Raw genomic sequence first — 24948 nt, 5'->3', positions numbered from 1 at the left:
CCATATAGTGTGTAAACTTTACATGGTCAAATTCTAGGAAAATGCAAAAGATGCCGATTGATTTTAAATTATGTTTACACTGTATATTTCATATTTCATATTAAGTTGTATCACACATGCTCACCCGAACATCTCTACTGATAGACACATAATATAATAATCTAATACCATGGATTTTCCCCCCCGTGGTAAAATGGGTAAAAACCTGTACCCTCAATTTGTTTAAAGGTACCCTCAAAATTGCAAAGTGGTACTGTTTTCAAAACGAACTCTGCACCTGCAAATTATACAGAAGAAAATTAACTGTACCACATGGCACTACTTAACACAGGTATGGCTAATGCATTTGGCTCCTCAATTAAAGCGTTTGGAATATTGAAATTCAAGTCTTTACCTATTGAATTTCTTTACCTATTTATTTATTTCATTTAATATTGTAACTAAACGTTTTATATAATATTATATAAACATACATGTCAAATGATGGAAATGTTATGAATTATGGACCTATCAACATTTTGCTTTGCCATTTCTTTGTACATATTAGTATACAATTCCATTATTACTACATAATACAATTATTACATAATAAAACAAATGTTTGCATTTACTTATCCTTGATACAGATACATAGATACCATTTCAATGACCATTAATTCCACCTTTAGGCATCATTCCAATTATAAACATTTTCACAAACTGTACGCTGCTGTGTGTATATGTATGCATGCCTGTTAAAGGGACATTCCTGAGTTTGCTGCAGTATTTAAGATGTTATCGACTAACAGAGACTTTTTAACGATTGTAATTACATATCAAATATATTTTTGTGCATAATATATTAGTGGCTGTATATTAAACATGTTTCTGATTGTTCTAATATTTGTACTAGGTTGAATTGCATTATATTTCCTAAAATATTTTTTTTTGTACGTACGAAATTATTTGAAGACAAAATCCAGTTTGGGCTTCTTACAAATATTAAGACGATTCGAAACACATTGAATATACAGACACTGATATTCTAAACAAGAAAATATATTTAATATGTATGTTTAATCGTAGAAATATTTTATTAGTCGGAAACAGCTTACAATGGTGCAAACTCGGGAATGTCCCTTTAATGTCAGTGTACGCTTTTAAAACAAAACCAACAAATGTAGCTCTAGGCTTGCAAAAGCAACATGGGTGTGGAGGGCTGAGGTAGCAAAATAGAGTGCATTTTGTATGCTTGTGAAAAAGTTATGTGTAAACAGACCTTTAGATACTAACAAAAGTCTTATGGAACTGTTTTAAAGTTTGTCAGGTTTCAAAAACCCATCTACAAGATAACATTGTGACCCTTTAAAGAATACTTTCTACTTTGTTTTGCTAATCTGTTCAACAAATTCAAATTAAGAAAGCATTATGTTAAAATAACAAATCATTTGCAAATCTGAGATAATAAATATTTAAACATCAGACTGAATACATATGGTCACATATTTGTAAAAAGCTACCATCATATAAAAGCTACATATCTGTAATAAATCAAGCCTGCTAATATTTTAACAGTTCTCTATGTTTTATTAAAATATATCTTGCTTTATCATCACAATTTACACATTGAATTTGTAACATACATGCTACAAATGAGTTCATTTTCTGTAACCTGAAAATATTTAACTTTTCAGTCATAATATTTTTATTTTTACCAATACAAGATTTGAATGAAAAATTCCCCCAATTCATGGGTGCTCTCAGTTGATTCAGTATAATATACATATTGAATAAATTATGAGTGACCACCCTTCTGAAAATCAAAATGTTTTTATCAAGGATAGCCTCAAGAAGGAAATGATTTTAATTTTACCGAGTAATCAATAATGTATTAAAATAATGAAGCAAGCATAACACATACCATTAGGTAACGTTTGTAGACACAACCTTACTTAGATTAAAGCTATGCACAAAAAAGGTGACTAGTATAAAATTAATGTACATCACTTCACAGATAAAAGGAATCTATTTTAGCTACATTAACTCTCAGCATTTAAGTTGTCTGTGGTGTAGATGTCATTTTTAATCCAAATAAAAGCAGAGATGCGAAACCCATTTAAAAATAACAGCTGAAATGATCTTTAAAATGCTGAAATCTCTACACAACACCTAAATATAGGTCATTTTTTTCAGCATTTCAAAATCCAACCCAATCTCCTGTATATTTTCATCTGCAAGATTCTAAATGAAAGTATGAAAAACATCTAATTCTCCAGGGCTCATATTTTCAAAGCCATCTTAGTGCTATGATATTGTAAAACCATTGTAGGCTATGGTATGTGTCATAGTGACATCATAGTCTATGACAGTTTTACGATATCTTTGGGTTAAGATAGCTTTTGAAATCTGTAGCCAGGTCTTTTACTGATGGTTGATTGCTTGTAAACTGGGGAACTCTCTAAAGATTTACAAACACAGTCGAAACTTTGTTGAGCAGTTATTGCCTAAAAGACCACCGTAATCTTTTCAAATCGTTTAATAGTACAAATTGAACTATATTAAGCAGTCATCTACCTTCAGAGGCCACTTTCTAATACTTAAAGAGGACAGTTAGTTAAAAACAAAGTTCAACTGTGATGTATTTTGAGGGTGTTTTATCTATTAGGAAATGAAAAACAAACAGTCAACATGGGTTCAGTCACAACACTGGTTAAAACATCCACTGTAAATGTGCCGTTATCTGTACATCATCACATTTACAGTTGTTTTAACACAACAATAGGAAAACAACAGTCTTTTTTTAAAGACTTGATATTACTGGAACACAGCTACACATTATGTCTGTCGACAGTTCACTGGGTTATCAGATCTCTCCCCTTCATCCTCGTCCACATCGAGAAAGCCCGTAATTCGATAGCCCATGTTCATCAACATGACCTCCAAGGGGTCGGCATTCATCCTCTTCTGATTGGCTGATGCAGCATCATCAGAGTTGTCAATCTCACGCTCATTTTTACTGCCATCCTGCAATATGACATAGGTGTAATATACTTTTATTTTTCTGCCGTACACATGTTGTTTTTTGTTTACAAAATAATCTCACAGATGCACTACTATTATAATTCTTTCTCATGTTTTAATCATTATAAATACACACAGCATATTTTTTTCAGACTTGGAGTGATTTATAAAATCTTTATATTGAATATGAAATTTTTTAACAGGGCTGTGGAATTCAAATTATGTGGAAAACACATCAAAAACTGTTTTAGTAATCATAGTAATGATGGATAATGTTACGTGATAATGGTCAGTGTATTTTCAGTGCCATGATTTTGTAGAAATAACTTTTTCCATGAAATCCAGAGGACTGGTCAATGCACATGGATTAAAGTCACTGACCCTGGGAAGAAATGAGATGGAATTCAAAGGAGAGAAAGGAAAGAGGGCAGTGAGATAAAAAAACCCCACAAAAACACAAAAAAACCCACACAAAAACCCCAACAAGTCACTGACCCTAAATTCCAAGGTACTTTCTCTATTCTGTTTTGCATACTAGTAAATTGCATTCAGAAATACTACAAACAGCAGGAATGAATGAACAAATATTTAATCAGCACAAAAAAGAGACATCAGCTATTGGGTGACAAGAAACATATTAAAATTAGACAAGTAATGTCTAATTTAATGGTAAACAAACTTTAATAGCCAAAACATATTTTACCCTGCCTAACAATCATGGTCTCACGTTACAGATTAGTGTTACAATATCATAAAACCATCATAGGCTATAACGTCTCTACAACACATGCCATAGTGACATCATAGCGTACAATGGTTTTTACGATATCTTAATGCTAAGATAGCTTAAAAATATTGGCCCAGATCTGCAATTGTAAAACTAGATTTTTCTTTTATTTATACAAACCTCTGCTTTCGGACTCCATAATCGAACCACTGGATCAATGCCACTCGTTGCTAGAAGGCAGTAGCTAGGGTGTGGCTGCAGACAGTTGACAATGGAGTCATCTCCCCTGAGAACACGGACTATGTTGGTGGTTTCCTTCTCCCAGATGAAGAAAGACCCATCATCAGATCCAGCAACAATGTACTGACCATTGCTGAAATGATAAAATAAATTATCAGTAACAAGGTGTTTAATAGTCATAGGAATAAACATTAAATGGTGATCTTTGCAGTCAAGAATTTTTCATGGTGGATTCTAACTCTTTAACTGAACCATTCTGTATTTAAAAATGATTTCCACAAAAGCTCATCATCTCAAGATTTTACTTGTCACTCAAGTAGTTTACTGGGTCAAAAATACTAACTAGTAATTTATTTACTAATAATTACATTTAGTAAAATATTCAAATCCTTTATTGTCAATCTCAACTTCCCTTACAAAAATAAACTATCTTTAATAGACATGATGTTGATTCAAAGCTCTGAATGATGGTTAAAAAAGAAAAAAAAAGAAAGACATATTGTTGATATGATATTCATAAAATCATAACAACGCATGAGTAAGATATTGAATACAGTATGAGTATATTAACCATCTTTATTCTTTGAAATGTCTAGCTGTGAAACCATTACGGTTACCTTCCAAAAAAGTTAGCTTCTTTGATATCGGTGGTTGTGTTACAATGACCGCAGAATCGGAATTCATAATCGTATGCCTTATTTCGCCAAACTTTCTCCTGTTCAGACAGAGTTGGGGCTCGTCTTTTGTTTGACGTTTCATCACTTTTGGAAGCTCCCACTTCTGCAATAACAATATTAAAATGATTTAAACAATATTTATTATGGTTTAAAAAACGGTAGAGGTTTGCAGATTGGCCAACAGGCATCAGCCTATATTTAAGGCCCCTCCCAACATTTTACAATATCAATATTTTACATGCAATAAAATAAAATATTAAATATTAAAATTACCAAAGAATGACCAGAAACTTGTCATAGTGGATCAATCCTAGAAGCCATCAAAACAAATAACAGTTACACATCACAATCATTATAAATCCACATTACAGGTCTGAACTAAAATAATAGGACACCTATTATTCAATTAAAATGTACTATGTTGGCCTTTTGTTTCTGCTGTAATCTATAATACAATATAATACAATACAATATAACAATTTTAACACGTTTCTTATTCTAATCGCTTCTACTTACCTGATGCTGCACTCTGCAAGGATCTTTTTGCATTCAGATCCAATCGACTACCATACACATATCATGCTAAATATTGTGTGCAAAGATGAATTCCATAAGGTAATGGACACTGCCATCTATGCCATTTAACATAGCAGTGGCTATATACAAAGTGCCCATGCATGTAGCCTCGCCTAATGAAGGCTGGATGGCTTTCTACATGTAGGTTGTATTTTCTTTGGGGGGAAAGCTCAGGGTACGGCCACCACACTCCATCTAAACTTTCACGCATTAAGCATGGGTTACATCTAGTGTACAATAATTCTCAAAGGTGTTCTTCATCTGTAATAATACATACCCACATCTGTACAAGAAAATATAGCGGCTTTAATATCTCGGTCTAGTGCCTCGCAAGCGTGGCTCTTGGCATAATCAGGAAACTTTGTCTTGAAGTGCTGCAAACAGTTGAGAGCCTCCTGTGGCCAGGCTAGCTCGTACAGACACCTGGCTAAGCGAAAGTGAGCTTTCAGGTGATTACCATCAAGTCGCAAGGCACAGTGGCAGTCTCGTAATGCTGCATACAAGTCTCCATCCCTGAAGTAAAATGGAAAAATGAGTACAGGTGGATTTTTCAAAATGAAATGTTAATATACTTCATCATTTTCATCAAAATTTGGACACTATGTTTAAGCAACATCCCATAGCCTTCATCAGGGAATTGCAATTCTCTCAGTTGTCTCAGAAATAGTTGTTTAATACAATATATATATATATAACTTTTTCCATTTGAGGATTTTCAAATAGTGTGTGAAATTGTGAGATAATTTTAACAAGTCCATAAATAATTTAATATAAATCTTTAAAAGCACATGTTTGATACATAAAATTATTTACAAATATCACAAACCAACTTTTTCATCCCAAGATATAAATGTGGTTCCAACATCGTGTTATTGAACTTTTCAAATTTATAATAAAGTTTAAATACAAACCTGAAGTTTGAGTACAATAATAATGCATTTCACCATAATAATACACATATTATCATTAATCAAATGCCCATTCAGTTTTTATTGTGTGAGTCCAAATTCTAAAATCCTCAAAAACATATGGCCAATATGAATTTCCTTTTAGCTCTGTTGAAGTGCAAGGAGAAACAAAAGCATCTTTCAATATTTTACCACTTTCTCTTCATGTATGCTGCTGCCCTATTGCCATACAGTACAGCTGCATGTGTTGCCATTGCCAAAGCTTTATTGTACAACATTATAGCTTTGGTGTATTGCTCCTTCTCAAAACAACTGTTGGCTCTCTTCTTCAATGATTCCACAAAATAACCAAGATTTCTGGAATCTGGTTTGTGTCTGAAATGAAAGCAAGGATATAAAACTTTAAAAGTTCTACAATAATGATTTTAATACATAACATACTGAAAAAAGTAAATTAATTCATCATCACATATACAAACCTTATTAAATACATGTATATAGACATTTATAAAATATTATTTATAATATTCAAACAAGTTATCTAAACATGCCAACTGTATACACTCAGTGGATGGGCTTTATTCCTTGAATCCAACATGTTTAGTTTTATTATTTAAAACTTTTTCTTTTTTAATTTAAATGTCACAAATATGTAATACAGAGACAAAGACATTTTTTTCAGGACATCATAAACATGTAATTATTATACACTTATACGATAATGAGGATGAATGGTGAGGCTACAGTATTTCCCTTTCAGTTTGGAACACAGCCATGCAGTCGAGCCGTCTTGGCATCACCCAAGCCTGGGGTATATGGAATCTATTGTGCTTGCTGGATAATAATCTTCTATTTGGGGGTCTTACACTCAGGAGATTCACACATAATCACACCAGTCAAGTGGTTAACACTCAGGCCCTCTGAGAATTGAAAATCTGTGTGACCCATTTATAGCTTACACAGAAATAAATCCAAGTAACCCATTTCCGTTTTGAGTAACCCGTTATATACAAGTAAACAAAAAATAGGTTATGCAAAATTAGATTCGTGTGAGCATCACATGAACGGAACGATCGTTCTTGAATTTTCAGAGGCCTGAAACTTGGTGTATGTGGTCTTACACCTCCGCATTTTGCCTTGTGGTGCACTCAGTCTGGGCTGGATCTAGTACTGGAACAAAATATTCCCTATTGCCTCACATGGGACATGAACCCAGTAACTTTAAGCTATATGTCACAGGGCTTTACTATACCTTTTTTCATATTTAAAACAATAATAACATTAAGAGTATATTTATTTGTTTATTTATGATTGTAAATACATAACTGACAATTTGCCCCTCACCCATCCTAAAACCCCCATCCCAAACCCCATTCAGATTACAAAATAATTATTAAGATCTTTAATAATAATGAACATAATTTTAAACTTTCTGTTTTCATACAACTAAAAGCTTGTAACAATAGAAACCTTTTTCCTGGTCTCTGTTTCTCGTCCTCCACATCTCGAACCAGCACCGATGGTGTACTAGTCGATGTACTTGGAAGAACAGAGTGTTTGCTGACACCATTTGTCGTGCCATTTCGATGAATATTAAAACCATTTGTAGGAGGGCAGGCTGTTTCTGAAACACCAAGCATATAGATGTTGTACATAACAAGTCAAGTAAATGCTGGATAATTAATTCAGGCACGACAACTTTTATCTCACTACAAAAACACACCATCTAATAAACATGTTTGATGATGGCAGCAGTGAATAAACTTTATCATCAAACTACCCTTATGGGTTGCAAATGTAAGTTCACCTACAAATAAGTTAAGTATAACTTGCAATTTAGTCTAAAAGTGCATTTAGCAGTAATGTAAATACATATGTGAGGAATGTATACAGGGGTGGGTTTCAGGGTCGAAATCACCCCACCCCACCCTTTTTTTCTTCTTTTTTTCCAAGACATTTTTCCGGGAGATCATGTCTTGACCACCCCTATAAACTTCGCTCTTCACAGTCTAGACACTTCCCTGCTAAAATTTATTAGTATATATATACATGCATAGGTACATGAAAAATGCAGTCACAAACAAATGATTGCCTGTAGCATGGGAAGGAAGGGAGGAAGGAAGGAAATATTTTATTTAATGACGCACTCAACACATTTTATTTACGGCTATATTGCATCAGACATATGGTTAAGAACCACACAGATATAGCATGGGAGTATAATAGTGGTTACAATGCCAGAAGTGATCATTGAACACTCTCTAAAGTGGTCATACTAAGCTTATTGAAACAGATGATGGGAAATGGTAGAGGTGTGGTTAGTATCAACTATAAAACAAAGGCAGTGTCACAAGGATTAGATCTGGAGGTGGACAATGAAAGACAGAAGTTGCCAAGTTTAAAAAAAAAGAAGAAGAAGAAAAAAAAAAGAGAATTAAAAAGGAAAAAAAGGAAAGGGACAAGAAGGATAAATGTCATGAAGCATTCAAACTCACTTAATAACTCCTATATGTAATGACAACTATTATCATGAGAGACCTCTACCTCACCTTTAACTGGAACACTTGACTTGGCAAACTGACTTGTGTCAAACTTGAGGGCGTTTCTCTTCCTGTTTATGTCGAACAGATAGATCTGTTCACCACCGAGATTAACCAGCAACTCATTGCCGTCTGGACTGAACGTCAGATAGGTCGCAGCAAGGGTCCGATATTTCTTCTTGTAGTCCGACTGCTTCTGAGGCAAGTGCCCTAAAACACACAAAAAGGACATCTGTAGTACAAATGTATGTACTAACCTTAATATACTGATGGAAAGAAATAAGGTAGCACATCAACACTAACAAATACAGTGTCAGGAAGTTAACCATGTTACTCAAGCTCAATCTCAACACCGACATTCAATCCCATCTTTGTACAGACATTACAATTATAGTAATATTGATTGAAATTTGGACTACTATACCAAGTGTTCCCTTATTTCTTTCTCTCAGTATATTTCAGAACCATCCAGGAATGTCATTAATAAGTAATATGTGGCAGTTTTTCAATGTCTGTTTAATAAATGTTTTCAAAGAATAAATGCTTCCTAACCAGATTCTGATCTTATTTGTGCCTGTTGATGATCTTATTATATGCATTTTAACTAATAATCTTATTGCATGTATTTCAAAATATGTTCCTGGTTGATTAGTATAAGCTGCTTGTACAGGGCACAATATTTCACACGAACCGCCATTCTGTTCACGTGTCGGTTACGCAAAATTAAATTTACGCGAACCGCAAATCGGTTACGTCGTGACCTGTAGACGTTCAGAAATTAAAACTTGCAGACTTCACTATTACAGTAGGTTTATTCATGCAGACATACTACTAGTATTCCGACAAATGTTTGTGCAGCAAACCAGTAGCCAACGGTATATTGCAACGGTTGTAACTTGTGACTGAAGACTCAGTATAGAGTCGAGCCAAAAGTTTTAAAGAAATGTGCACGGATCGCTAAGGTGCCTAAATTGTCTGCTGCTATTCTATCTCTAAAGGAATATATGTAGACATAATATTGGATTGCCTATAATTTTACAAAGGTTGAAAACGGTTTTAACATAAACAAAAATGCAAAAAATGTCACAAAAGCTGAAAAATACTAACATCGCATAATGAGCTTTAAATAACAAAACTTTGGAACGTTATTGTAGTATAAAAGTACCAGCGATAAAGTGAAAGTAGCATTGCCACCGCAAAATATTGAGTGTCAAATTGTGGTCTTTCTTTTTATGTTATTATAAGATTTATTTTTATTAATCTAATCATGCACCAATGAGTAGCCTATTTTATAGTTCAGAGGAACTGGACATTTGTTGCTTGGGTTTTTGGTGGGGTTTTTTTTTACTGTATACTAAATTTTACATATCAGTGACAAATGGTAGCCTTTATTTGTTATTTATAAAAGAAAATTATTAGTCTAATCATACACCAGGGAATGGGCATTTTTCTTTCAAATGTATCTATTTTGTTTCAGTACTGGGCTGATATTTAGTCCTTTTACAATAGTGTTAATTCCGCAAGCTGCACAGAGGTTCTAGAATACGGTGGCCCGATGTCCGAGGACAGTGGTTTTTAGATTCGGGCACTAAAAATTACTTTCTGCGATCCCGATGGCAAGTGGTGAATAATAATAATAATAATAATAATAATAATAAAACTACAACGCTAGGATCGTACGAAAACAAAAGAAACATCTACAAGTCACTTCTTTCGATTTGCAAGCATTAAAGAAACTGTTTTATAAAACGTTTTCTTTTGTATTTTGTTTTAACTTTATGTTTGAGCTAAAAATTATGTATTTAAAATATAATTTCAACGTAACTTTGAGGTAACCGATCAGGTAATCCACAGGTTACGCAAATATAATTCACGTAACCGGTTACCTCAGATTTCAAAATATTGTCCCCTGTTGTATAATGTCAATATTTAAGATAAACCAAAGAAATTGTGTCCTTCATAGGATTCAGTATAATAATATTCTGTCACTGTGAGTCCACCATGATAATAGCCCCTAATAATTTTAATTTCACCTAACATTTCTATTTTTAATCAAAAGCAGCTAGTGAAAAGTAATTTTGTTATTGATATCCTAATAAGTAGTAAAATAAAAACAAACTTGATCATAAATCACTGACTGCCAAATATCTTGGAAAAACTTAAATCGTTCTTGCTATTATGGGCAGATAATTAGTAATACAGTCTGTTTGCATCAAAAGGGAACTGATGAATTGGCACATAACTCCATAATGAATAAAGTTAAAATTAATACAAAAATATATTATTAAGTTTTAAACTCATAGTAACTCAAATAAAATTTGTTGCAGTAAACAAAATCAATCAGAGTAAATAAAAAAGATTCGTAACAAATTTAATGACCATCAAATTATATAGATTCAATTTTTATTTTTAATACAGGAATGAAAGAAAGAAAGAAGTGTTATATTTAAGGATGCACTCAACATATTTTATTTATGGTTATATGGCGTCAGACATATGGTTAAGGACCACACAGATTTTGAGAGGAAACCCGCTGTCGCCACTACATGGGCTACTCTTCCGATTGGCAGCAAGGGATCTTTTATTTGTGCTTCCCACAGGCAGGATAGCACAAACCATGGCCTTTGTTGAACCAGTTATGGATCACTGGTCGGTGCAAGTGGTTTACACCTACCCATTGAGCCTTGCGGAGCACTCACTCAGGGTTAAAAATCCCATGCCTCGACTGGGATCCGAACCCAGTACCTACCAGCCTGTAGACCGATGGCCTGCCACGACGCCCTGTTAATACAGGGATGAAGCCAAAATGCTAGATCAGCCAAGGTATGCAGCTTCCATTGCAAAGTTACTAAAATAGTCAACAGTGACTAAAGGTAGGGCTGTGCTTGCTTTACAATGGCTGTTCCATCAGTTGCCTTCATACCTGTACCAAACAGAAAATTTAACCCATGCAATTTGATGGTAATTTGTAAAGAAATATTTTCACTTTATTTTTTTTCATTTGAGGTGGTATGGGTTTAAAACCTAAAAATATATTTTTATATGAATTTTCACTTTATTCATTCTAGTGTTACATGTCCTTACACTTGAAAAAACATAAAATTCAAGGATATTTCCAGGACATGTTTTAATTTTTCGAATGAAATGTTCAATCAATGAATGTTTTTATCACAAATTGTTGTCTGAATTTAGACAGGTTATGAGGACAACAAAAGTAAAGATGTGAAAAAAATAAACCACCAAAATTGTGGCCATATTTCCAGGACACAATAAAATTTAATGCTTTTTCCAGGACATTCTAGGCCTGTATTTTAAAGTTTTTATTGAAATCTTTTATGACCTTCAAATTACCACTGCTGTAAAAGACAGAATTCAAGAGACAAAGCTATGACATGATAACAAAATAATGTCAGCATGTACATACCTTCATTCCACCAGACAATAAAACACATCTAGAATCTATTTAGTATCAGTTATCATAACCTGAGTACTAAACTCATACAACACAGAAATTAACTAAACGCAGTTTATTAAAAGGCCAACAGATGATATTAAACAAAGGTTAACTATCATACCTGCTACATAAAAGTCTGCACAGTCAGATGGTAAACCAAACTCATCGGGTGAGAATAATGTATTCATCAAATTGAGGTTTTCCCATGCAGTCCTGGCAAAGCAAAGTGGAGAACAAAGCAGGTGATACATTAAGTTACAAAATAGCAAAATGTCTGCTGATTTGCCGATACTAGTTTGCTGCTGAAATAACTCATGTCTTTAATGAAAAAAAAAGAAGTTTTAATGAATCATATTCTAAATTGATTGGGCCTGGGTTAAGTGTTGAAATGTAATCTACACCAAAATATTTGTACTGCTTAATTTGTATATGGCAGCTAAATTATTAAACGAAAAAATACTAAAGTTGCTAAATGATGTTTGGATATAAGCACTGTAATAGATGTCTAAATTAGTTAGCTACTTTAGATTGCAAAGCAAAAGCTAAATGAGCTAGAAAATGTTAAAATAATTATTTCTGCAAATTAAAAATGTAACGTCGAAACAAAAACAAAAACCTAAATTAATAAAGCAAACAAAACTAAATTCTCAGTAAATAACTCACTTTATTACCCATATTGTTAAAAATATCTTGGTACATATCAAAGTTATACGTGCCACTAGAATGCCCAGTGGGACGTAACACTTTTGACGTCACACAATGACATCATCAACTGGCGCACAACCTTACAGGAACATCAACGAAACTAGATGAGTGATATAAATTAAGATCGATTATGGGTAACAAATAGGATATTAAACTCGCTACCATTTCGTATCATGTTTATGTCCCTTGTGAAATAATTTTCATTGTCACTTGCTAAAGCTCGTGACAACTGAAAATTATTTCACTTGGGACATAAACATGATACTAAATGGAAGCTCATTTAATATCCTATCAATATGATGAAGCAGAATAAGTGTTATTTGTCTGTTTGTTAACACTTAATGTGTTTTATCTCAAGTTAGTTTGAACATCTCGGTCCAAGGCACAACAATGCCAAAAAGCTCCATTTATGACACAATAAAAATAAGATTGAAATAAAATGCTTGTACTGTTACTCCGTTTTTGAGCGTAATTTTTATACCTCTGACTTCTTTTTTAGCTGTGTTTTTTTTTGTAAATCAAAATGAGATGAAAATGACATGCCACTGCTACTACTCAGTAGTCATTGTAGAAATTTGTATACTTTACACATTTAATAATATAATATATGTTCAGTTTACAAGTTTAAAAAAAAAGAAATATGTTCAATATTCAGTTATGGCATGAGTTGCGGGTTGGGTTTTTTGGTAGGACAATGGTTTTATTTTTAAATTATTATTTTTTTTTTATTTTTTTATTTTTTTTTAGGGGGGGGGGGGGAGGTTGATGGGTGGAAAGAAGTGGCAAGGATTAAAATTAATTATTTAAAGTAAAGGCACGCGTTAATCTATTCAGCAGCAAATGGGGATGAGCACACCAGCAGACAGACAGCAAACTGGTGGACTAGTACCTGCCACAAAATAGCTAAGACATCCCTGCGGCAGACTGTAATCCTCCCCTTCCATGGTCTCAAGGTGTGGATGTTCCCATGGAAACCTGAATCAGCAAAAAGTCTCTCTCACAATGGCCAGTTACAGAACACACCAAGAGAACACAAAATTAAACATCACAATTTTCCCAAATGTTTTATAAATTATGAAAATAAGTAATGATTCTTTTCCAAAAAATTAGTTATGTTTTGAAATTTATTTTAGTGTGTTAGATTTACTTACAGTTTAGTTGAGTTTATACTGGCTTGTGTATTTTAAGCTACATAGTCTCTTGAAATTATTTAATCGACAACCCATTTTCCAAACACTGATACTTTCTTAGAATATGCTAAATGCTATTAAAATTAAATTCAAACATGAATGCAGAAAGTTAACATCATAATTTTCATAACATTTTGCTGGTGTAAATTATTACACTGGTGCCATCATTTGAAACAGCTGATGTACAGTTATTTGCAGGTCCTCAGATTTCACGTAAACAATTATTTCCAGTACCATGCTGCTAAAATCACAGAACCGAAATTTCTTTTCCCATGATTATCATATTGAGTATGACTACAGTTTCCAATGTGTTCCCATGATCACAAAGCACGGAACCGAAAAAGTGTTTCCCCAAGAAATTTTAAATCTTATGGCCTGTATTTGCATCAGATTCCATGTCTCAGTCTCTTACTGAGACATTTTCTGTGATCGGATTGGATTACAGCTCACCAGCAGGTTGTAGGGAACAGGGTTTTATATGGCAGGATGCTAACTAGGTAATAACTTTGAATCACATAATGGAACAATTTTAATGAATGTTTAATATGATAAAACTCTTTTTCACAATGATCACATAAGTTAACATTGATGCTGCCAACCTAAAATAATATAGCAGCAACAAGTCTTGGCTAGATCTTTCCACCAAATTTGGAAATCTTCAAATCTTTGCTAGATGTATGCATACATGTGTCAGATACATAGTATTCAAATTACATGGATGCTCCAAATATTATATTTTTAATGTAGTCAAACATACCCATGGGAGTATAAAAAAGGTAACAAATAAGAAAGATGTCTGCTTATTTAAGAAAATGTCACTGAGTTATATATTAAAGTGGCATCTTAAAACAAATGGCTGTTTAAATGTTGTTCTTTTTTTCCTCTTTTTTTAATGTTTCAATGAAAAAAGTGGAATTAATCAGAGAAGAAACAAAATATTCTTCAACATCCCACTCCCAACAAAACTAATAAACATTTAAGGCACAAAGTAAACATTATGCAACTGAAGTGAAAATTACTTTTTCCTATATGTAACTTGTTTACAGTTTTTAGTATTGTAAGTAAATAACTTTTAGAATTTTTTTGAAGAATTACCAGTGTTAAAATTCAAAACATTTAATATATAAATCAAATATTAAGAAATGTGCACCTGCTGCTGGCATCTCCAGGAAACTTCATGCTTCTGGGTGTTAACATTCTGCGATCATACATTCTCACGTACGGATCATTAGCACCAACAGCAAAGAGTTCAGGTCTCAACTGGTTGATGGCAAGACATTTAGCTTCAGCATACTCTCCCATGTGTGCGTTCAGATTAACTAGAACATTCCGTGGATTGCTCTGACTGCTTTCTGGACTTCTCAGGTCGTACTGCCTGTAACAAGGAAAATATTCTTATAGGGGCATTCGAATTGTACTGTGGAGAACATCTAAAGTGGGTGGACAAGTCGGTGTGAGAATGCTGTTTTAGACAACACACATTAGGTTACCATGAACAAAACTAGAAATTGCAATATGCCACTCAATATTTTAAAACATGTCAGTCAACAGGTTTATGAATTTGTTGTAATTATTGCTTTGTAAATAAAGAGGAAAAAAGCATGGCTTGAAAAAAACCCACCCATACACTGATTGTCAAGTGTCGGTCATCAAATAATATATTGTTTAAAGTTGGCTTTAGATATAATTAATTTTAATTGCACATTACTGAATTTCTTCATGTTAAATTATATGATTCAACCCAACTCCAGGGATGTGAGAGGGGCTGGAACAAAAAAGTTTACTCCGGCCGGGGTCCAGGGGCCGCTCAAGTGTCCCTGAAGGAAAATTGTTGTTTGCAACCCCTGGAACTGCCAAAATTTTTATTCAATGCTAACAAATCTAAACTGGTTTTAACTTATAATATAAGGCATACATCATAAACTTGAAACATGCAAATGAACCTTGTGTGGTCAACAGTATTGAACATCATGTTTTTGTTTCATCATGCATTTCCATGTTTCTGCGTAGCTCTTACATCCCTACAACTCTTACCATAACTATTAAAACTTGGTAATTGAATAGAATACTACACATTTGTTTAATCACAGATGACCGATTCAACTAAGAATTACGTTGAATTAATGTATTTTGGGTACCAGAGTTCAGGTACATCTACCCGTATCTATGTTCTGGGTAATAAAAGAATTAATTTTTTTTTTAAAAACACTTCTCGCTGCTCCATTTAAGCAGGGCGGCCCGCACCGTTATTCCATTTTGCCACCCTCCTTTCACGTTCTCCGCCCTCCTTTATTTTTGTGCGCCCCCTTTATTTTCCAGCACCTATCTCCGCTATTTCCAAATGCACACTTTTTTCCACACAAAAAAACAACGATCAGTCTGCACACTGGACATCAAAGGAAACGAGCCGCGTTGTGTACGAAAATGCAATTGACGAAACATTTACGACAGTTACCGTACCGTAATTTAACAGTATTTTTAACAGCCTCTATTTTGTCCTATATCTGTATCCATTTATATGTTTAATAGACACAATAAAAGTTATATTTTATTTGAGCAATGAAAATATTTTTATTTTTTATGGATTCGGCAATCTCTGATTGAAAAAACCCTCACTTATTTGGCACCAAATTTGAAACGTGATCAGAACGGTCATTCTGTCTTTTGTTTCCACTAACTATCGTCTGATATTTTGTCCTCCATTGCAGATATAATTGGTTATAACGGATGATTTTTACTTTCTGTCATTTCTGTCATTCTGTTTATTCATCAGTTCTTTATAAAATATTGTAAACTTTTCATTTTGGGGGGATATGAACGCTTATAAAAACAACGGAAGTGGAAGTGTTTATCATTAAAATCATTTATCTTGAGTGCCAAATAATATCTACACTGCCTTTACAAAAACGAAACTACTATTTTATCACAGCGATCGAATCATTCGATGATGAAGGAAATAACAAAAAATGTATCCGACATTAGGGGATCACTTTACAAACATCTTTATTGTTTTTCGTATATCTTGAAATCTTTATTAAGAAATAATAATAATAAAACTTTGATCGGTTCAGCAGAACCGGAACTGTCCGTGAATGTCAGACCGATATCATCTTTGGTTCAATTAAAAGACGAGTCTGCATGTATTTCGTATTTATAAACCTTTTTGCACTTTTTTGTAGCCAAAATAAGGAGTATGTCTTTTCACAAGTCTACCAACACACAACAATATGGTAACCAAACTCCACCCCCCCTTTTTTTTTTGGCTTTTTGTTTATTGGGTTGTTTTGGGGGGGGGGGGGGGGGTTAAGGGTTGGGTGCCGAGCGGCCGCCCTCCTTTAATTTTCACCCAGCGAGAACACTGAGCATATATGGTTATATTGACACTGGCTGAGGAGTAAGAGAGGAAACCTGCTACCGCCACAAAGACTATTCCTCCCAAAATGCAGTACTTTTCCATAGACAAGATAGTGAATGCCACAGCCTTTGATATACCAGTCATGGGGCATTGGCTGGGACAGAGGAAAACCTTAAGTCCATAAAGGATGATTGCTTCCATGACACATTATATGTCAGGTGATCGCTCTAAATTCCATCTGTGGGCATAATATAACAAAAGAAACAAAACGTCTGTTCCAAGCAATACCCCATGACTGGTATAACGAAGGAAAAGTTTATAATTCCGACTAACATAATAGTTCCGTCTTCTGCAGCACTCCAAAACATGAATGGGATGTTAGGTGCAGTGGCCACCCTCTTGACTCGCCCTGCGTGACAGCTGAACACGTGTGTCGTCTCCTGCATCGCGATGTCGTGGACACGAATCTTACAGTCTGCCGCACCGGTAACGAGAACTCCATCGTTGGAGCTTGGTAAGAACTGAAAAAAAGAAGAAAAAAAGAATGTCCATGTGTTACACTATTCAAGATGGAAATTAAGCAGTGTTTAAAAGTTATTATATTAAACACAGCACAATGGCAGCTTCCAACAAAATTATGATTAATTATTGTTTGGAAATGAAAAAGCTGCATGCCAATAAACAAATTACAACCAAATAATTTTCTGCTGAGTTATGAAGAACCTAATACAAAATAAATTTCTCAGCTGTGTGAAAAATAATGAAACCTTATGAATGAATGAATGAATGAATGAATGAATGAATGAATGAATGTTTAACAACACCTCATCACAAACATATACATCAGCTACTGGGTGTCAAACAAAGGTAAGTACATGTATGTAAATAGGATGAAATTAAAAATAAACCTAAAATAAAAAGTGTAAAGAGCTGTGGGTAAAAGCACAATACAATATATTTTTAAAACTTTGTATAAAAATTTAAATGTTTTAAAAACTTCAAAATTAATTCAGGATGGAATTTAAAATATTCTAATCAGGTAATAGTCTGGGGCAGATCCAGAGAATATACTGTGAGGGGACCAAGAGAAAAAGAGCAAGTGGACTAAATCGTCAAAAGGGCATACCAATGGGAAAAAAAAATAAACAAGGAAAATAGAGGCAGTTATTTTCACCTTAACCGTGAAAATGTTTCCTTGGTGACCAGTCCGCACTATGGCACGTGTTTTGTATAGAAATGGATCCCATATGTAAACTTGAACATCGTCTGATCCACTTGCAAGAAGCCTAAAATACATAAATTATAACAAACTAATTTACAGAAAGAAAATTTAATCAAAAATAAATTTTATTTAATATCATCCTAACACACTGTTTTAAATCCGCACACCCTAGTTTCATCCAGCGAAAATAAATTATAATTTGGTTAATCTACAAACCTGTAACACACTTAGATCACGTTTTTATCAAATGGAGTGAAAAAGCAGGTTTTATATCGATAAATACCATGGGAATCCCCATGTCCCAATTGCTTGAAATAATTTTGAAAGTTTGTATTCTGATGTCCCCGGTAGATGTCGCTTGAAGCACAACAATGCCTACGTCACGACAAATTTCACAGACTTGGGGTGCGTTCGTTTCACCTCTCCTGGACATGTTCCAACTGTTCTGTCCTGGTTGTATCCCCTCGCCAGATATCGTAGGACTTAGCAAAATTATTGGTTTTAAGGGTTTGTAATGTTTTGTATTGAGATACTTACTTGTCTGAACTTTATTGTTACTGAAAATGTTCACGAACTGTGAAGAAAAATCTCACAAATGAACAACAACAAATCGGATGTCGATTGCGCGAACCGTGCACGAGAAAACAAACCGAACCAAAATGATAACGGTCACGTGGTATACCAACATCTGTGACATTGAAATGGAAATATCCCGTCTAAAAATAGATTAGACCTTGTCTGCTCAACGTTTTTTTCTCAAACGTGCGTCCGTTTTTCAGAAATACGAAAAATGCATTTTGTGGTATTACAAACACCAGGATTACCAAAAAAAAACACTTCAGGTGAATGGAAATGTATATTCTAAATAATAAATGGTAAGTAAAGTGCAATTTTATTTGTGAAAAAATGGGTTTAATAGCGAAAAACAACGCCGTAATGGTTAACAACTAGCCGTAACTAGGGTGTGTCCCTTTAATCAGCAGCAATTAGTTTTGTGCAAAAAAACAACAACAACATAACATACACTGTAAATGTAGTAACACTAGTCGACTAACCATGTATTTGAGAATAGAACTAGGCTGCTATTTAGTGTTATGAACTGTCAATTTGGAGAAAACATGAGGCGTTTTCTCTTTTTTAGATACATTATCTGTCAAAGTGCACTCTACCACTACAGCTAATAGCCCAAAAGTCAATGTGATGGCCTAAAATCTTCCACTGTATGCTCCCTCTAGTTCCGGTCATGTGACTATAACTTCCTTCTTTTTTTCCTTCACTGTATAGTCCGGACGCATTTTTCTTTTGCTCTGTCTTAATCTGAGCACAGGCTTGAGGACAGGTAATGTTGAAAAGAAATTGAAATTTCTGATGACTAAAGGGGTTGTTACATCCTGGGTCTAAAATACATATAGTTTCTTAGATGATGTCACAGACTTTTATGATTTTGAAGATCACTCATAGCATTAATAAACCTACAATAAATGTACAAACTCGAAAAGGATCATACATGTATTAAAGGTTTGTGACATCAGATTTAGGAAACTCTGTGCATTTAAGTCAAAAATTGACAATAGAAAGTGTTACATAGAGTACTCTCTAGCCCTGATTCAACATGTAACAGGATAGGGTTAGAGGTAGGGACGTAGCCCAGTGGTAAAGAGCTCACTTGATGTGTGGTTGGTCTGGGATAGATCCTCGTCAGTGGGCCCATTGGGTTATATCTCGTTCTTCTTCTTCTTCGTTCAAATTTGTAAAAATTGTCTCATACAGATATTCCGATCTGAGTGATGAATTGGGCAGTTGTTTGCAGGTCCTCCCTGGATCCCCAGAGCTTTTGATGTAGGTCTGTTCCATGCGGCCAGAAGTGGCTTTTCTCCGAGTTGTGTAGTGGACATCGTTGTAGGATATTTTTCTCGTTCCAGCCAGTGCACCATGACTGGTATATCAAAGGCTGTAGTATGTGCTATCATGTCTGCGGGAGGGTGCATATAAAAGTTCCCTTGCTACTAATGGAAAAATGTAGTGGGTTTTTTCTCTAAGACTATGTCAAAATTATCAAATGTTTGACATCCAATAGCCGATGATTAACAAATCAATGTGCTCTAGTGGTGTCATTAAACAAAACAAACAAAAAAACTTTCAGTACCATTTGGTCTATAGCAGGTGCATGTGAAGGAAATTGTTTAGGGGGATCTAGACTGTGGCAAGCCTAATCCTATGACATATCACAATATACCACTAAGCTAAAAACTATTTTAAAGAGTCCTTGATTTTGGTGAAATCAATACAGCCATTTCCATTATTTATTGGAAAAATTCTTGCATCCTAAGCTAAATCATGCTTCTACAAGAAAAAGGCATTCTGTAATTAATCTGCAATGAAATGTATAGGCCCCAGTTTACTAGTTTACTTACGTGCCAGTTGAATTCCATTCTAGACAATTTACACATCCTTGGTGACCCTAAGAAGAAACAATAAAATGTCACATGCAGATATTATTTCAAAATGTCACAAAGCTTTGTATTGTGCATATTTAAAAAGTAAAACTGTAATAATGTTTTGTCTAAATAACTCATCAGATGACAGATGGAGTATATACATATATGATCATGTATAATCATTGTTTACATTACAAGCAGTGTACATTTATTGAATGGTATTAAAAAATGAAAACCTGTTGCAAATAAAAAAACATACTGGGGAAAAAATGACATACTTCCTCAATACTAATAGCTTAGTTGAAAGTAATCAATCTTATTTATTTAGTCAACTCTCTTTATATTGGCCATGATCGAGCTATACAGGTATTGCCGTATCTTGAAGAGTTAGCTCCCTTAATTTGGCAAGTAATTGTTAATTTTGTTGAATATGCACTTACTGTATTAATTTATGATATTACTATGTATGTTTAGGGTAATTTTCGTTGAAATTGGTTACTTCTCATATTTTACTTATTGAAATTTGCATGGTTATGCTGCAGCCTGGGACATTTTCCACCTAATAAATCATAAATTAATGAATACTTAGTAATGTGAGATGTTTTATTAAAGAACTTGTAAACAATGCATTAGAAATAAATGTTTGTCATCAAAAATTACTGCCGATACCTAAAGTTCAATATTCCATTGTACATAACGATAAAAAGAAAATTCCATTTTATTTCACAAAAACACTATACACAAATTTAACTTTTTTGTTTTGTCTGTTAAATCCATCCCAGTTGATATATAAATCTTAAATCTTATAACTATGTGATGATTAATTATGGAACAACATCCTACTGAAGTCGGAAAAAACACACAATTTGGGGGCTATTTCAATGAAACAATGTGGGTAGATTGTTAAAAACCGAAACCTGTATCATTTTATACTAGCTAATGGTATGCAGTTTATGTGTATCAAAGTTCATTATCTTTCTTAGGAAATTTATTTTTCAATTATGCATGATTTTAGCACTCACGAAGCATTGGGGTGGACTTGACAGAGAAACAATTAAAAAAAGATTAATATTGAATGGCTGCTCGTAAGATCAAATGGCATTTTAAAAATTGTTCAGTGTGTTGTCTACTACTGAAAACTACCAGTCTGCTTAATCTTTTCAGTACTCATACAAACTTTCATGTTTCTATGTACATTATATCCTGAAATAATGGGACTTCAAATTTAACACCTACCAGGGTTAGCAAAATTACATTTCTCAAAAAGTACTAGGAATACAGAGCCCAAATTTCGGATTTATTCATTTAGATAACAGGAATATTTGGGAGACCAAAGTACATGGGCGATCTTAAATATTTGCTGATTTGTGATGGATTTACCTAATAAATGTTATTTCAACATGTACTAGATGTCATAACAGAACATTGTTAGTCTTAACAGGGCACAATATTTCACGCAAACCGCCATTCTGTTCGCGTGACGGTTACGCAAAATTAAATTTACGTGAACTGCAAATCGGTTACGTCGTGACCTGTAGACGTTCAGAAATTAAAACCTGCAGACTTCACGATTACCTGAAGTTTATTCATGCAGACATACTACTAGTATTCCGACCACTGTTTTAGACTAATTTTAGGAACTTGATGCGTGGCAAACCAGTAGACAACGGTATATTGCAACGGTTGTAACTTGCGACCGAAGGCTCAGAATAGAGACAAACCAACAGTTTTAAAGAAATGTGCACGGACCGCTAAGGTGCCTAAATTATCTGCTGCTATTTTATCTCTACAGGAATATATGTAGACATAATATTGGATTACCTATAATTTTACAAAGGATGAAAACGGTTTTAACGTTAACAAAAATCCAAAAATGTTGCAAAAGCTGAAAAATACTAACATTGCATAATGAGCTTTAAATAACAAACATTTGGAACGTCACTGTAGTATAGAAGTACCAGCGATAAAGTGAAAGTAGCACCGCCACCGCAAAATATCAGTGTCAAATTGTGGTCTTTCTTTTTATAAGATTTATTTTTATTAATCTAATCATGCACCAGTGACTCTGTGAGTATCCTGTTTTATAGTTCAGAGGAACTGGACATTTGTTGTTTGGGTTTTTGGTGTTTGTTTTTTTAATCTGCTATATACTAAATTTTACATATCAGTGACAAATGGTAGCCTTTATTTGTTATTTATAAAAGAAAATTATTAGTCTAATCATGCACCAGGGAATGGGCATTTTTCCTCCAAATGTATCTATTTTGTTTCAGTACTGGGCTGATATTTAATCATTTTACAAAAGTGTTAACTTCCACAAGCTGCTAGGTTCTAGAATACGGTGGCCCGATGCCCGAGGACAGTGGGTTTTAGATTCGGGCAACTAAAAATTACTTTTTGCGATTCCGATGGCAAGTGGTGAATAATAATAACTTTGAGGTAACTGATCAGGTAATATACAGGTTATGCAAATATAATTCATGTAACCGAACAATTGGTTACCTAGGTAAAAACCATGTGAACCGACTTCCGGTTACCTCAGATTTCGAAATATTGTCCCCTGTCTTAATAGGTCTTCATCTTTACAAGAGACCTGTCCTTTTATATGGATATTACGCATTATTTTTCCCTTTGGAGTGGAACTCTCTTTTCTGCGGGGAGGGGGAGAGGGGATCGTCCAACCCCCCTATCCTCCCCTGGTTATTGGCCAGACTGTTTACATGTATCATATTTACCTCTAGTTCTTTTTCCAAACCAAGGCGATTGATTAAATCTGGTGTCACATGCAAAACTCTCTGGAAACTGGTGTGCACCCTTTCCTGAAAAACAAAAAAGATATATAGTCTTTGTTTATGATAAAAACTGTGATCAAACTTTCAAAGGCTGTTATTTTGTAACCACCATAAAAAATTATCCAAGATGGCATGCAAAGGCACAAAACCCTAAAAGATATGCCATTTAGAAAACAATTTCTTGTTTTCTTGCACAAACTAATTAAAAACAAGTATATGCCATACAGATGTCCTTAACATTGAGTGATGGTAATTAGTTACTTATTTTAGGTGTCTATTTTCAATATAGTGATCACTTAACATGACAAAGTGCATAAGTCTCAAATAAACTAAATAATTTCTTAATTTTTCCCACATGCTTTTCTCGTAATTGGTTAATTGAGACTTATTTAGTGAATAAAATATGATATTATGATATAATCAAACATTATGCTTATGCAGGTTTTGTTCCATGATTAACTAATGGAACATAGTGCTAGTGAAATGACAGTTTTTGATGGGGGATATGGTTATTGCAGTTTTTAGATGTCTTACAACTTACATCCAATTCTCTCTGCAGTTTTCGCTTCAGTGTCCAAGATGTATTCATGATCTGTCAGTTTTGTATAAACAAAACTAAAACAAAAGTTGATGTATAATTTACAGTGGCAACAATCTGATCAGACAGGCTTTAACCATCTGAATCTGTCATCATCTTTCATCTTTTTCCTGTTGGTTCTCCTGTCACATCAGCTTTTGCTAATTAGTCCTGGTTTAGTTCCGATGCGCAGTATCAATATAACCGACACTCAGCTGTTGCTGTAGCACAAACTGACTTTGACAGTTCATCAGATGACCGACCCACTATCCAAAATGATTTTATATAACTGTATAATCTACTATAAACTAATTATCTCGTGTCTTATTTTATATTTCGACATATAATCAACAACAATATGATACCAGCTAGTGTTTTAACACGGGTTTAAGCAGCTAAAAAGCAAAATAAGTTCCTGTGTTTAGCGTCGAAACAGGAAGCACAGATGAAGTCACTTGCCGAAATACATATGTCGTAAAACACAGTAAAGAAGTGAAAGCCTAATATTTAGTGATACAGATTAATATAGTATTAAAATAATTTCTAA

General features: G+C 34.0%; 1 protein-coding gene across 2 annotated transcripts; it reads right to left on the bottom strand.

Annotated features, from left to right (window-relative positions):
* Window positions 1-1035: 1035 nt before the first annotated feature.
* On the bottom strand, window positions 1036-24834 carry LOC121370973 (WD and tetratricopeptide repeats protein 1-like). 2 transcript variants are annotated; one of them, XM_041496543.1, is made up of 14 exons: window positions 24366-24834; window positions 23768-23851; window positions 21009-21055; window positions 18547-18658; window positions 17706-17893; window positions 15168-15392; window positions 13717-13802; window positions 8678-8878; window positions 7599-7752; window positions 6321-6503; window positions 5498-5733; window positions 4585-4747; window positions 3908-4100; window positions 1036-3003 (listed from the first exon to the last, which is right to left on the bottom strand). In XM_041496543.1, the coding sequence occupies exons 1-14, from the start codon at window positions 24411-24413 to the stop codon at window positions 2815-2817; spliced, it is 2109 nt and encodes a 702-aa protein (XP_041352477.1). In that variant the 5' UTR covers window positions 24414-24834; the 3' UTR covers window positions 1036-2814. The 2 variants fall into 2 exon arrangements, with proteins under 2 accessions (XP_041352477.1, XP_041352476.1); XM_041496542.1 differs by lacking the exon at window positions 13717-13802 and adding an exon at window positions 12244-12335.
* Window positions 24835-24948: the final 114 nt, after the last annotated feature.

Source organism: Gigantopelta aegis, chromosome 4 (genome assembly GCF_016097555.1).
Source record: "Gigantopelta aegis isolate Gae_Host chromosome 4, Gae_host_genome, whole genome shotgun sequence".
Classification (NCBI taxonomy): domain Eukaryota; kingdom Metazoa; phylum Mollusca; class Gastropoda; order Neomphalida; family Peltospiridae; genus Gigantopelta; species Gigantopelta aegis.
Note: the sequence above shows the minus strand (reverse complement) of the source record. Positions and strands in the feature narration are given on the sequence as shown.